This window comes from Phaenicophaeus curvirostris, chromosome 3 (genome assembly GCF_032191515.1).
Source record: "Phaenicophaeus curvirostris isolate KB17595 chromosome 3, BPBGC_Pcur_1.0, whole genome shotgun sequence".
Lineage (NCBI taxonomy): Eukaryota > Metazoa > Chordata > Aves > Cuculiformes > Cuculidae > Phaenicophaeus > Phaenicophaeus curvirostris.
This window is the reverse complement of record NC_091394.1, coordinates 93,255,401-93,270,188: the sequence shown is the minus strand read 5'-3', so window position 1 is coordinate 93,270,188 and position 14,788 is coordinate 93,255,401. Positions and strand designations below refer to the sequence as shown.

At 38.0% G+C, this 14,788-nt stretch overlaps 1 protein-coding gene across 4 annotated transcripts in view; it reads left to right on the top strand.

Moving 5' to 3' along the window:
• Positions 1 to 14,788, top strand: part of FAM135B (family with sequence similarity 135 member B) — a 252,370-nt gene that overhangs the window by 185,727 nt on the left and 51,855 nt on the right. For 3 of the 4 annotated variants that reach the window (XM_069854704.1, XM_069854703.1, XM_069854702.1), the window contains exons 5-7: positions 761 to 831; positions 2,710 to 2,883; positions 12,355 to 12,481. In XM_069854704.1, coding sequence (XP_069710805.1) covers positions 761 to 831; positions 2,710 to 2,883; positions 12,355 to 12,481 — 372 coding nt within the window. Of the gene's footprint in view, positions 1 to 472; positions 541 to 760; positions 832 to 2,709; positions 2,884 to 12,354; positions 12,482 to 14,788 lie in introns of those variants that run through there. The other variant, XM_069854705.1, reaches the window with a different exon arrangement.

The window sequence follows — 14,788 nt, the reverse complement described above, 5'->3', positions numbered from 1 at the left end:
TGGTTTTGGCAAGATGGATCCTACCATATATAAACATGTTCAGCACCCTATAATGAAGTGAACAGTTAAACTTCCATTAAATGGATATTTAAAAACAACAAAAGCCTTTGCATTTTGCAACAAAAATGGTCTAGATGAAAATAAGCGACAAACTCCCTCCATGAATCTTTCAAGGGCCAGAAAGGGTGATCGGGAGGCAGGAAAACCTCAGTTTGCTGAGAAACAAACTGAAAGGCTAGCGATGAGAGATCAGAAATTGCCAGAATTATTTCAGCCATTTCTAATTGTTTTAAGCTGTAAACTTTGAACCTTGTGTTGGTTACAGGTAGGTAACCAGGACGGATGATAGCTGTTTCTCAAAGAAAAGCTAGTTCTTGTTCTTATTCATCTGGCAAGATAACCCTAATGAATATTCGCTCAATGAGGGACTGCAGCTTCAGAAATACTCCACTGACTTTCAGTACACAAAGAGCAAGTTTCCAACAAATGCAGTGATCTATACACTCTGGTTTCTTTTATCTAGAATGATTTTTCTGACATGTAAGGACACTTAGGAGCAGAGAACACCTCTGGTTCCTTCTGATTCCTTCAGTAATTACCTTGGTTTACTGTGACATTCACTCCTTTCTGCCAATGTTGTGAGGTGCTACTGTTGCTAAATATTTTTTCCTTTGCTCTTATCAGACAAGCACATCCAACTTTACCCTTAATGCTGTAGGTGCCAACGCGTAAAGGTAATCTTGCTTTTCTCTTTTTGAAGGTGGAAGATGCATTGAGTGAAGCAGACTTTCAGCTCAAGTTGGACCTGCACTTTACTGATAGTGAACAACAGTAAGTGCTGTTTCAAAGCTGAATTTGTAATGTAGGGGTTTGTTCAATTGGGAAATTACTTTGATGAAGTGGGAGTCCTTTGGAAAAAAGGGATAGCTTTGATAAGTCTTTCCTTTGCCTCAGAGTTGAATACTTTATGCTTGCTGTGTTTGAAGAATGTATTTTATACTCCTCGTTAAAGGAGTATTTTTTTCTCCTTTAAATGTGATGTTTTCAGAGGTATTAAGGGTTACTCTATCTCTGCTACTGTTGAAGTCAAAGGAAATATCATCACTGACCTCCCTGTGAGCAGGGGCTGAGTTTCAGGAATGCATTTATCTCAGGAGACAATGGAGTATTTTTTGTCTGAAGATGAGTGTATGCACATGCTAAGTACTTTTCTTGTATTAAGAACCAAAACTGTCTCTCAATTTAAGAGGGAAAGAGTCTTCCCACTGAATTTGATTTCTTCCAACTGCATTTGATTCCATAATCTTAGGTGAAGTTGGAGTATCATCCATTCCTGAGGCATAGCAGAAAGTATGATCCCAGATATTCAGCCCCACTGAATCACAGAAAAGGCTTCCAATAAATTCAGCAGCTTTCATGGAGGGTGGGAGGGTATGCAAAGAAATCATTTGCCCTGTGTTTCATGCTAAGACTGTCCCTATGTGATTTTATTAATAGCCACAGGCATCTAAACAAATTTCAAGAACGTGTTTCCTTCATCTTCAAGATAGAAAAAGTGAAAACTTGTTCTCTTGGGCAGGTGGGACTGGACCATCTATCATCATCTATGGTGCTGATAGGTCTAGAAGATAGAAAAAACAACCATTAAATGATAACCAAAAATAAAAAGAACAGAAATATTCAAGTTATGAAATTGTGCTCTAACATATACATTTAGTTTCTGTTACCATCTGAATGTGTAATCCAATTTACTGTAAACAAAAGCAGCAACTTTTAGAAAAGGATATTCTGCAAGTCTCATGAAAACACTTTTTGGGACTAACCATGCACCATACTTAATCATGTAATCGTAGGCTTTCTTAGCTCTGGGGAACAATTAGGTTTAGAAGGGTCTTTATTGATGTAAAAAAAGTCTTTAGAAGTGACATTCACATGCATTGGGACAATTTGGTTAGGCATGCTCCAGGTTTATGTCTGATCTATAGGCAACTCACATATCATGTGATTGCACACTAGGAAAGTTATTCTGCAAGAATTATAATAAAATTTTAAATTAAATTTGTGAGTTTTGTTTACTGAGAAAAAAGAAGTCAGTCCAGCTTGTATTTTTAGTCTGCACTTACTTCATCCACTGATTTTTTGGCCACTTTCAAACCATCTTCTCAGAAGACCTGGCATCTGGAAAGATACTCCGAATATTTTCTGCAGTCTCTGACATGAGACTGTTTCTAACTCTCACAGATTGCCTGAGTTGATTGTACTTACACTGAAAATTACAAGTAGTGGGCTGTCCTGGCTATGAACACTCAAATAAGCTGAGCAGTTTGCCAAGTGTATTTCCTTCTGCCACTTTGCTCTTGATGTCCCCAGAATTAATGTATGGGCAGACATCAAGGACAATCCTAGGGGGAAACAGGAACTGCATCATGTTTATTTTTCTTTTACATGGTGTATATATATGTATATATATTCATACACATCTATTACTTATTTTTTACTTTAGTATTCATATTTATATTTACACTTACATTTATATTTATGCAAGGCATAAGTACAACACAAGATGGTCATCAGTTATCTAAACCATTATGAAGCTGGGAAGTGATACATATTCACCTCAAGCCACGTCCTAGTCTGCTGCCTATAGTGTGTTACAGACTGTGATAACTCAGGCTTTCACTAATCCTTGTAAACCTCTTTGTTGTATAGGCTGAGAGACATTCCAGCGATCCCTATGATCAGCAGCCGTACAATGTGTCTTCACTTCCATGCCCGGAGAGGTCTGCACCACTATGTTCCTGTCATGTTTGACTATTTCCACCTGTCAGTGATATCTGTCACTGTGCATGCATCACTGGTAGCATTACACCAGCCTCTAATCAGGTAAAGGACGCAGAAATGTCTATTGAAAAACAAAGCAGATTTCTCTTCTGAGTTCATTTGCATATTGTATAAGGGAAATAGATAGGATAATTTAATTTCAAGGTTTTTTTGGTCCTGGGGTAGGATTCTGGATATTGTAGTTTAGAATCAGCTTCTGACGCAGTCTCCGACACAGTCTCCTTCCCTTGATAAAACAATATGGATCTGATCAAACATTATCAAAATCTTTAGGAGAGGCTCAGAAATTTTATTAATCTTGATCTCTCTACTCCCCATTCTCTTCTTGGCCATTTTTCCTCCTTAGTCTAAAAGCAACTAAGAGCATTTGCATTTTTTTCCTTGGTGTTTTTAAAGTGTTTAGGAGAGCTGGACTCTAATCTCATCTACAACCACTATGCATTAGCATAATTCATAACACGGCTAGGAGGAGCCAGGTATGAGTCAATACTGGCTAAGGCTCTGTTGACTTTTTCCTTTGCAGCTGCATTTAATTTAACTCTGCAGCAGTATAATGCTGACTGCCATGCTGTAGAGCTGTGATTGATGCTATCTGATTCATAACGACAAGAAAATAATTCAGAACTCCTTCAAATAAAACAAGGCTGGAGGTCAATATCCTCTAATATTTAGAGCAGGCAAGGGGGAAGCAAAGGTCTTCCTGGCAATTTACTTTGTGTCCAATCTTGTCATCATGTGAGATAGAGTACTGAGAGGGAGGGAACTCCTCTGGTCCTGAAGCAAGATGTGGTGTTCACTGGTGTTCGGATTCACTTATTTCCACAAGGCTTTGCTGTTTACCAAATGACCAGGAGACTCTTCAGTTTGCCAAATATTGTGCAAAGAGCACTGTCTCAGAAAGAAAAGATGAGCTTGTAGAGATTTTTCTCAGGTTTTGTATTATAACTTAATACATCTTTGCTTCAGTCTCCATTTATATAAAAGCCTCGAATGTATGCAATGCCATAGAAAGAATTAAGATTATAAGAGGCTGAGTTCTGACAGTGATGTGAGTCGTATCAGTAGACCAGACTGACATATCTATCTTTTCTTCTGGGGCTGAGTTACAGGAAACTGCTGTATATCTCTTCTGCTATGTGTTGACTTTTTAAATAGTGAATTAGATTGTAACAGACTCCTCCTAACCAGATAATTTCCCTCAGATAATTTGCCTATTGTTCTACTATATAAAAGGATAAAAAGAACAGTAGTTATTAGACTTAATGGCTGCATTCTGGGCTTTGTTATTCTCTAATGAATGGAGCTGCAGAGGCTTGTTACTGTTATCAGGCATAAATTGCACGGTAAACAACTGTTCCATAGTCAGATTATTATAGCTTTTAAAATATGACATTTATGGACCTATATGAAATACGTAATATTTTTACTTAAAGCCATGGACAATATAGAGTCTCATTTACTTAAGTCGGTAATATAATTTTAAAGTGTGGTATTGAGAATTTTTCTTCTTCTTGATAAATATTCAAAACCCAAGGAGTTTTTATATAATGTGTTGTATAATAAATATAAGTATAAATATAAATACAAATACAAACACAAATATCCATTTTATTAGCTCTGGTGGAAAATTACATACTCTTCCCTGAAGTTCTCCCCTGTCGCCTCTATTTAAACAATGAAACCAACAGGGAAAGCATCAAGACTGATTCAGGCCTTCCCCTGCAGAGTAGCGTAGACCTACAAATAGCTCCTGTTGAGCAAACCTCACCAGGGTTCCTCCATTGCCTCCTGTTTTTTGACAGGTGAACGTTTTGATATTGATGTTTGTCCTGATTAATAATTCTTCTATAATAAATATTACATTAGGTTTGATACTTAGAAGCCCTCACCTCTTATCAAACTGAGAAAGAATGAAATTTACCTTTTTAGGGATCCTTTGCAGAGTTCTGGACGGAAATTTTGTTATTTGGCCTTTCTAAAGTGTATAGCCCTTAGCTTTTTAATGGGATCCCAGTACACTGCAGCTGCTAATTGCTAGGTGCATTTACTAAGTACGTGAAAGGCTAGGTTGGAAGGCAATGAGGCAGACTTGAAGTCAACTTACCTCCAGCTCTGTTGTCACCACAGCAATCATATTTGATATAGATGTGAGATGACCAGAAGCACCATGGGATGCTTTGGGGGTTGGATCACCTCCTCTCTCGGCTTCTTGGGCAGCTGCATACCTCTGAAATGCTGCTGCAGAGGAGAATCCGAGCAGCAGAGGAAGGAAAATTCTCACTTTGACCTTCAGAGTTCTTTGACTTTCCCAAAAAGCACCCCAGAAGTAGCTTAGAGCAAGTCTAAAACTTGTATTTTCCAGACACGATTGCAACAACAGGGGAGAGCAGGGATGCGGGATGCAGTAGTTGCGATAGCCATTATCTCAACCCAAAATGTTGCTCCTCCTCTTGCCCTACTTGCCCTACACCTTCCACCAAGTACAGCAGGACAGCATCATGCCGCTTCATGCAAACCACAAGGCTCAACCTCTGCTGCTGCAAACCCAAACCCCTTGCTATTTTGCAGTGACAGCTGCTGTACAGCTTGGTGGTGCCTGCACTAAATGCTTTTGGCAGCTGCCGATCAGAGTAGTGTTTTCAGACTTTTGGGATGTGGGAGAAATACAAGAGAATCTAGAGCAGGAGTTGGCTGTCATGTCAAAAAATGACAGTTGTCTTTAGAAAATAAAGGGCTTGCCTCTGGCGACCTCATTTTACCCAGGAGGACAGAAGATGATCCCAGTAAGTCTGTCAAAAGAGAAAGTGAAGAAGTGAGTAATGTTTAGGCTTGAGAGTACGCCTCAGCTAAATGCACTGGCCTCCACAAGCTGCTTAAACACCTTTTTTATTCTCTTTCCTAAGCTCTGGAGGGTAAATGTATGTAGACAGTTGCAGGAGGAAGAGGAGGAGGAGGTAGGGTTTTTGTACTCTAGTTTTCTGTTTCATATACATCAGTTTTGTTTCTGGCCTGAGGCACTGACTTCTGCTTTAGTACCCTGTCACAGGCATTGCAGCTAGTCCAATCTGTACATGGAACCAGCAGTTATTAGCCCAGCATAGGCTGTTGGAAAAGGTGCTTTACACCATCATAGTTCAGACTTCAAGAAATATTTCTGCTTTTCTTTAAAGGATACATCTGTGCTATGGTTTACAGGTCTACTTAGACTCAGGCATGCTGCAAGCTCACTGCCTTGCTTATATTGGACTCATTTAGGAAGCAAACAGTAAGAAACATGGTTACCTGCTTCATTAATTCCATAGACCTTTGCACCACTCCTTCCCAAGAGGAGTTAGCATGTGCTACTGTTTATAAGTAAAAATGCAGCTCGTAAATAATCTCTGAAACAGGTACCTGAATACATAGTCTCACACATAAACGTGGTTTCCCACACTGAAAACAATACCTTATATGTTGTATTTCCTGTTAAGCTGCATGGACAGTAGGATCTGGTAGGCATGTCTCCTACTTATAGTTTATCTAATGACTTCAGATGATTTATACTTTCTTCTGCTGAGAGCTTTCTGAAAATGTAAGAGCTGTGTTTAAGCATCAGACTGCTACTCTATACAGAGCAGTCTCCTGAAAGCCATGTTTTGTCTAAGGATTGTACAGAATCCATCGAGTTCATTTGATGGCCACAGCATCTGCAGTCACACTTTGGGTCTTGGGCTTCAGCTGAAAAAAAAAATATATCTGGAAAAAAAACCCACAAAAGGCAAAAAAATCCACCAAGGAGAAAAAAAAGTCAAGACTTGAAATTGCTGCAGGTATGTAAGATGCTTCATCACTTCAAGACAGGCAGGTGGCAAACCCGTATTCTCTTGATTGCACAAGAAAGGGGTTTAATTTCCTCAGCTTTCTGGAATCTCCTAAGCTTTGTAATCTGTTCTCCACTTTCAAACATACATCCATGTGAAAAACAAAGTAGACTTTCAGAGTTTTACTTGTTAAAATTGAATTCTCAATTGCCCACATCCAAATTTATCCATCACTGTATGAGAAACAAGAAGTCTTGATGACATCTCAGATGGGAAAATAATACAATACAAATTTTGCAGGTGGAGAAACCAAGACACAGATACTGAAAGTTTCAATGCCTTGAGCTTGTACCACTCTGGGAAGAAGAAAGAGAATCAAAGGGATACAGGGTGTTTAAACATTTCAGCTCTGACCTAGTTCTGCTCTGTTCCACTGCACTGAGGAATCAGGCCAGCCCTGGCCATCCTTGAGTAATTTTATCATGCTTAAATTCTTTTATTCCCTGGCATCCCCCTGTTCCTCAAAAGCACAGCTGATATATCTGTGTGTGATACACAGGCTGTACTACCCTGTGCACCTTGAAACTGGATACAAAGTATGCAGGTCAATTTTTCTCCATTTGTGAGCATAGCTGGCACCTACTTATAGGCAGCTTAAATCTGAAACTGCCTCAGATATAATCCCGGGTAGCAAAGTTCATGACTTATTTCCCTCTGTATGCTATTTGCAAATAAACTAATCTGCAGAAAGAAAATGGAATATTTATGTGGTAAAGAGCTATCGCTTCTATAACACTTTTATTAAATGAATGCTGTATTATATTTTCTCTCTAAGAACTCTTGCATAAAAACTGAATGATTTTTCCCTTGACATTTCTTTTGTTACTATGTGTTATGTGGCTGAAAAGATAAAACCCCAATTCAATGTGCCATTTTCCTGAGCTAGTAGCCAAGAAGCCACATAAGAATAAAATGACTGAGTTAAACTATCAAAAAAAAATCCCCCAAAATAAAAAGAAAAACTCCCAAAGTCAAGTAGCAGAAAACCCACACTCAAAACTAAATAAATATCACCACACAATGTCACTTGCTTTCACACTTTATAGCAATGAAGGTTAAGTTTAGGATAAATGAACCAGCATTTTCCAGCAATGAAAATTAGTTGAGATTTCAAAGCAGATCCCCGCCCTCCCCCCTAAGTTCTGTCTGGGGAAGATATCTGTTTTCATTACAAGTTTTATTTTAATAAATCTTATCAGTTTCACCCAAGAAGCTCAGAATATTTTACAATCACTGATTATAACCTTACTGAAACTCCTCGTGTAAGACAGAATGTCTAGAGGAGCACGGTCTGTAAATATTCACATACTGTTCTCAAAAATAAATAACAGATCATCTATGTGCCCTGTGGCCGCAAGCCAATAGTAATTTACCAAAAGCTATATTAAGGAAAATCTGTGTTGTGGATTACATCTTTCCAGATTTGTGGGAGGTAGAAGGAAGTTCCTGGTGAAATGCAAACAGTGCTGTCAGGGGAGGATGTGAGGGTTTGTTTCCGAGGTGTGTTATTTTTATGGGATTTACATATACTTTTCAGTTTTTTTAATCAGTAATATTTTATATAGAATGGGCTGAAAGAAAAAAAAGCTATTTTTTCCATAGGATCCAATTTAAATGGAATGCAAGTTCTTTTCCTGAACTTCCACTCATGGTTCAGTCACAACATTATAATTTCTTGTAATTAGAACTGTAAGGAGCATGTGCTTTTTGTTTGGTTGTTTTTTTACAGTTTTATCATTCTGTATAGTGTAAGATAATTTCTGCACAAATTGTAATGGGGCAAAAAACCTAACAGATTGGGATCTGAATCTTGCTAGTGGAAAAACTAGATTTTGCTTACCAAAAACCCCAAAAGGTCTTCCTTAAGAAAAAGTGTGAATGAAAATTTTAAAAAAGTTATTTCATTTTGGGGCAGTTTAATATGATACACTATGTTTTATTAAACTGGCCTAAAGCATTAATTCTCAATTACTTCAATAACACATCTGAATTAATGTCATTCGAGGCCAATCCATTTCTTCTGCTAGGGAACTGTCATCTAATTTGTACGTTAGAGAATTATCAACAGAAGATAAAAACCAAGGAATGATTATTTAATATTTTGCACCCTACAAGTACTAAAAGGTGCCACATTCAATTTTCTAACAGCAGGTTCAAAAGAAACAGAAAGTACAGCACATATTACAATGTGCAATTCATTCCAAAAGATGTTACAGAGGCCAAAAGTATAAATCAAAAACCCTGGACACAAATTCATAGAAGATAACCATGACTGCTGGAAATAATTGCCTGAATGAAACCTCTGACTCAGAAAGTTCTTAAATTTTTGTTGCTGATACCTTGCAGTTTATGTCACAGAAAAAAGCCCTGGACTTTTCAAGGCAGTTTACTATAGTGTGAGTCCATACATGGCTGCCATAAGAACTACCATACTTCTCTGGAGGATAAAGACAATTCAGGGATAAGCTCATCAAAAGAAAAGCTCAAAATAAAAGCAAAGCAAAACAAAACTGGTTATTTTCCACTGAAAATATTAATAATTCTCCACACATGTTCATTCTCTTGGACATGAACCCATTACCTCTTTTGACCTTTTTTATCCTGACTCCAAATGAAAGCTAAGGTTGACATACAGAATAAGGATGCTAAATGTTGATATTAAATCAAAGCTATTAAGTAGATAGTCCAAATGGACATGTAAATAACCAATATTCAAGATTCATATAAATGACCATGGTTGCAGAAATAATTGGAAAAAATAAATACAGGAAAAAAAAAAGATGTAACAAATTAACCTGCTATTGCTAATAAAAGTTGTCTTAATGCATTATGTACTTCAGAAAGCATTAGAAAGCATCAACAGTTTGTAAGCCTTCCGGTTAAACTTTCCCTCACCAGACAGACGACATTTTGGCAGACTTCCCAAAAAAGGTTTTTGTTTTACAGTGCTGTGTGAAATCAATTTCCATAAAACCAACAGATTAAAAGCCCTTCTCTGCTGTAAAAGCAAAAGATAAATAAATAAAAAAGGCATTAAAAAGTACTTTTCTCTCCCTTAAAACCTTTGAAAGCTTTGCTAATATTCTAATGATGAGTTTTATGTATGCACGCAACATTTGTTTAAGCTGCTCTCTCTGATACCACAGCAAACATTTTTTATTTCTGTTTCTTGAGCCTTTCCAGCATACTAGAACAGACAACATCACCCAATAACAGCTGAAATTATTCAGAGCAGTGTTTATCTCATGGTTGTTTGAAATTGCTTTAGTTTATTTATTTATTTTTATCTTAAATGTTGCATCTAAGAAACGTATGGAAAAACTTCATGCTGCTTAGAAGCAGCCAACTGGAAATTTCTTGGATCAAGTGAATTTAGTCACATGTATAAGTAATGCCCGATATATACTAAGGTCTTCTACACCATCCCTTCCTTTACGGGTGTCCTTTTTGCCAGTATATGAATGCTAAGGGATATATAACCAACAGCAGTTATGACTCAGAAGCAAGTCAGGTATTTATAATTAACCTGAAACTGGGTTAATTACAGTTCCTAATTGTGCTTGAGATTCTTTTTCTGTTGCTGCACACATCATTGAGTTTCCCTGCACATCAGAACCTCACCTGTTATTTGGATGATAAAATTATTGCTGTACCTCTCTTTTGTCTTACATCCTTGGCATAAGCATCCTTTCTTTTATTGTGTTTCTGTACAGCAGCCAGGACTCTTACCTGTCCTTAAAAACTGATTCAGGTGTAGATATCAATGAATTATTGCTGATCTGAACTGATGTAGCCAAGTGATACACTTCTACATAGAGGAATAACCTCAGGTTGGAAAGTTTTGGGAGAATGACTGGGGCTTTTAGGTTTGGCACATAATGGGTTTAAAATGTTTCTTGTGCTCCTCATCTTGGAATCTTTCATTCTTTCATGGATACAAGGTCTCCTGGATATTATGTAATTTGAGACGCCAAGATGAGAGGGGAGACCTCATTGCTCTTTACAACTACCTGAAAGGAAGTCATAGAGAAGAGGGTGCTGGCAGTGGTAGGGGCCAATAGGCAGCAGCCTCAAGCTGCAGCAGGGGAGGTTCAGGCTGGACATTAGGAAAAAAATTTTCCTGGAAAGGGTCATTGGGCACTGTCAGAGGCTTCCCAGGAAGGGGATTGAGTCACCTTCCCTGGAGGTGTTTAAGGGACGGGTGGACGAGACGCTGAGGGACATGGTTTAGTGACTGATGGGAATGGTTGGATTTGATGATCCAGTGGGTATTTTCCAACCTGTTGATTCTATGATTCTATAAGGTGATCCCAGTCTGAAAGCTGTAGCACAAACTCAGTGGCTCTACCTCTGCAGAGTGTGAACAGTAAATGTGTTTTTCCTTTTTCTCTGAAGTTCATTATTCCAATGTCACCTTTGCCTATGTGCTTTGTAAGAACACTTTTGGTTGTTTGCATCACCATTTAGACTCTGTGAGATGGCTCATTGTTTACACCACAAGTCGCCTGATGTCTCTCTTGGCATAGGTTATATAAGCACTTGCTACTACAGGGACTAACAGTGGGGTTTATCTCACCTAACCTCAGTTGCTTATGAGGCAGTCATCCTAGCCTCTCTTTATAGCCCACAATAAGAAATAAACACTTTGAGGGGGAAATTCATCTTACCTATTTGATATCACTTCTCAGAAACCTGGAAATGCCTATTGCTGTCCAGTAAACATAAAGGCAGCCTACATCATTGATTGCTCAGATTAATCCAGACTAAAAGTCCTACTTACACTTGAGGATTCTGGTGGGTTTGATGCTGAGTAAACTCCAGACAAGATATTCTACTCTTAATGGGTTCATATATACAGTTACAGTCAGAAGGAAACACTATGACCATAATAGTCAGCACTGAGAGATAATGACCTCAGCACTAAAAGAACTTTAATTCTGTCAGGTTTTTGAGGAAGAACTGGGGAAGAATTTTGCAGAAGAATAATAGTGAATTCATGTTGCACATAGGTGTAGAAAAACACATCCCAAATGAACGGATTGCACCCCTGAAAAGGAAATGCAGTTTTTGGGCTGAAGTATTGTCATTTTGGTGGTGGAAGCTCATGTCATGGGACAGTGAGAAACAGGAACAAAAATTCCAATCAGTAATAAAAGATTGGGCTGAGCTATAAAGGATATTGATACTGAAGAGAGATCATGTGCAATTGAAAGAGGAGGGTGATATTGTTACAGCCAGAAAGAAAGATGTTGCATTAATCAAGATGGATGCTGCTGAGAAGCTGGACGAGAGTATTATCCATGCAGATGATGAAAAGGTTGTATTTTTGAGATGTTATACTAGAAAGAGGTCTGTAAGACAGCAGAGAAAGGACTGAGTGAAAGATAACATTCAGGCCACTGAACTGAATGCCAGGAAAACAAACTGCACTTGGCATCATTTGAGCTAGTGCATACTGGACAATGTTCAGTTTGAAAGGCAAACGTGGACTTACAGAGTCAGCTTGAAATAAATAAAAGCAAAAATCGCCACCACCAAAACCAAAGCCACAATCCTTTTCAAAGGAAGGAAATAGCACTGGGACAACAATGATTCTTCTCTAACAATACTGCTCTGATTATTTTTTTCTCTATTTTCCTTCTTTTTTTCTTAGTTTTACTCGCCCAGGGAAAGGTTCATGGCTTGGTAAAGGCAACCTGGAGGTGGGACCAGACCAATCCAATATGTCATTAGAAAATCTAGTGTTTGGAGCTGGCTACTGCAAACCCACTTCTTCAGAGGTAAGGAGGATGAACAATGACTTTTTACTTCTGTTTGGTCACAGTGTCCATGTTATCTGTAAAGAATATGTCCTGCTTTACAGGACACAATGTGTTACTCTCACTGCTTTACTCAAGGCAGGTGCCACAGTTAGTACATGCGTCTAATCTTATTGCTTACCACAGCTGAAGAGGAGACCTTGTTGTGCAATTTTAAGTACAAAGTTGTTTGTTCAGAAAATAATGATTAATTGGGGGAGTTGTGTTACCACTTTTTTTTAAGTGGTTGCTTTGAAATGTTGTCAGAAATGTTTCCTCAGATCTAGAAACTCAACCCAGAATACTGTAATCATTAACTTGTTAGGAAATCCTGCTTCAAGGGGTCTGATTAACATGCTACCCTCAGCCTCCCTCGACCTTTTACTTTCCTGTCAAAGCTGTTCTGTATAAATATTAAAAATATGCTAGCCTCGAGCAGCTGGTGCAGAAGAACTACCAGGGAATTAACTCAAGCTGAGAGAATGTTTGGCCTGAGGCTGCTACACGAACCATTGTAAGGTTTTGGCAAACAAACTGACCTCAGCCTCTGCCTCTCGTAGACAGTCATATCATATTAATTTAAATAATTGATTCAAGTGTTTGTAGACTAATCTGTATACATCACACGAGAGAGGCTTCTTTGGAGAAAGGTTCCTACTTTTCATTATCCTCTGGACAAATCTCTGTAGTAAGACGATAACAGGAAAGGACAACTTTGCACTCCCATTTTTACTTTTACTGTTATGGAAAAATCCCAGTCTGTTGTGATTAGGAAATCTTATTTCCTTCCCAAATGTTTTCCTTAGCTGCAAACTCTATTTTCTACCTATCTTTATTGACTACTCTTCTTTGACTATAGACTATTTTTTTTTTGACAGCTTAATTACTATCCTAGCAGGTGACCTATTAAATACCAAAATGAAAGCACTCTATCATGAACTGGCTTCAGTATTCTGCTACTCTGCAGGTCATCAGTACGTCACATAACAAACAATCACAAATATTATGCTGAATACTCCCCCTCCACATGGTCAGATGTGCATTTGCTTAGCTTCAGAAACCTCAATAAGTCATGACACTCATTCTTGGTTGGAGTATCTTAATTTAATAGACTTTGATAGCCTTTTTGCACATGATATCTGTGATGTATGATATTAAGCAGAAACCATTTCTCTTGGTTTAACATAAAACAAACAAACAAACAAATAAAAAGAGCTAGAAAATAAACTGCTGTGGGGATAAGCCTAACTCCAAGTGAGAGCCTTGTGACTGACTGCTAGCTTATGTGGGAGTTTGTATCAAGCCATAATGCACTGAAGAAGAGGAGTAATATTATTTTTTACAGTGCTAGAATGCTTTGCACTGGGTCAAATTTACCTCCTTTTACAAATTTGTAGATTCCCTTCCAGATTGTTTGAATGGTTTTGTTAATCATAACTTCAACTGGATTATAGACATGTCCAGGTTTGGGGAATTTTGCACATCAGCAAGCTTGAGACTGTATCCTAGCCTTTACAGCAGGTGAAAACCACAGACCTCTCTACTGACTTTATATATATTTTTGGTTGGACCTTGCCTATTGCATGTCCAACTTTGTGATTGTTGAATACCTTATCTCAAGGTATACCACACTTTTTGGTTTTTTTTTATTTGCAAGCAACTAATATATCTTGTCTTCCAAGGCAGATAAAGCCTGGAGAAATGAATTTTTAAGAGACTTTGGTCTTTGGTTGGTTCCTTTTTATGTCATAAAATGCTGTGAAAGAGTAAATGTTAATCTTCCCTGTTTTATCTTTTTGTTTGTTTGTTTCCATCTCTGTAAAGCTGAATTTGGATCCTTTCTTCTACTTTTCATGTAAATTTCTGTGTTTTCCTTGATCTGAGACATCTCCAGGATTAAGGTCTTAAGGTGCACCTCCTGAGCAAGCATCCTAGATCTAATGTCTTTTCTAGGGAACTAAATCTGATAATTCAGTTGTCTGTAAGACTGCAGACAGTTGAAACTTTCCTTATTTGAGGTTCGCCTATTGGAAGTAAAGCAAAAGGAGATTTCCCCCTCACAGTTACAGATTACTACCCAGAATACTTCCATTTGAACAGAATCTTGTCATGGGTAGGAACTATAAGTCATTCCTATTGTACCCTGTTCCTCAAGTCTAGGAGATGCATAGCTTAAAACCCTCAGCAAATTAGTGGCTTATCGTGTCTGAGGCATTTACTAGCTCTGCAATTTATTCAATTTCATAGGTTTAGCATAAATGCTACAAAATCATCAATCAGATTAGCTCA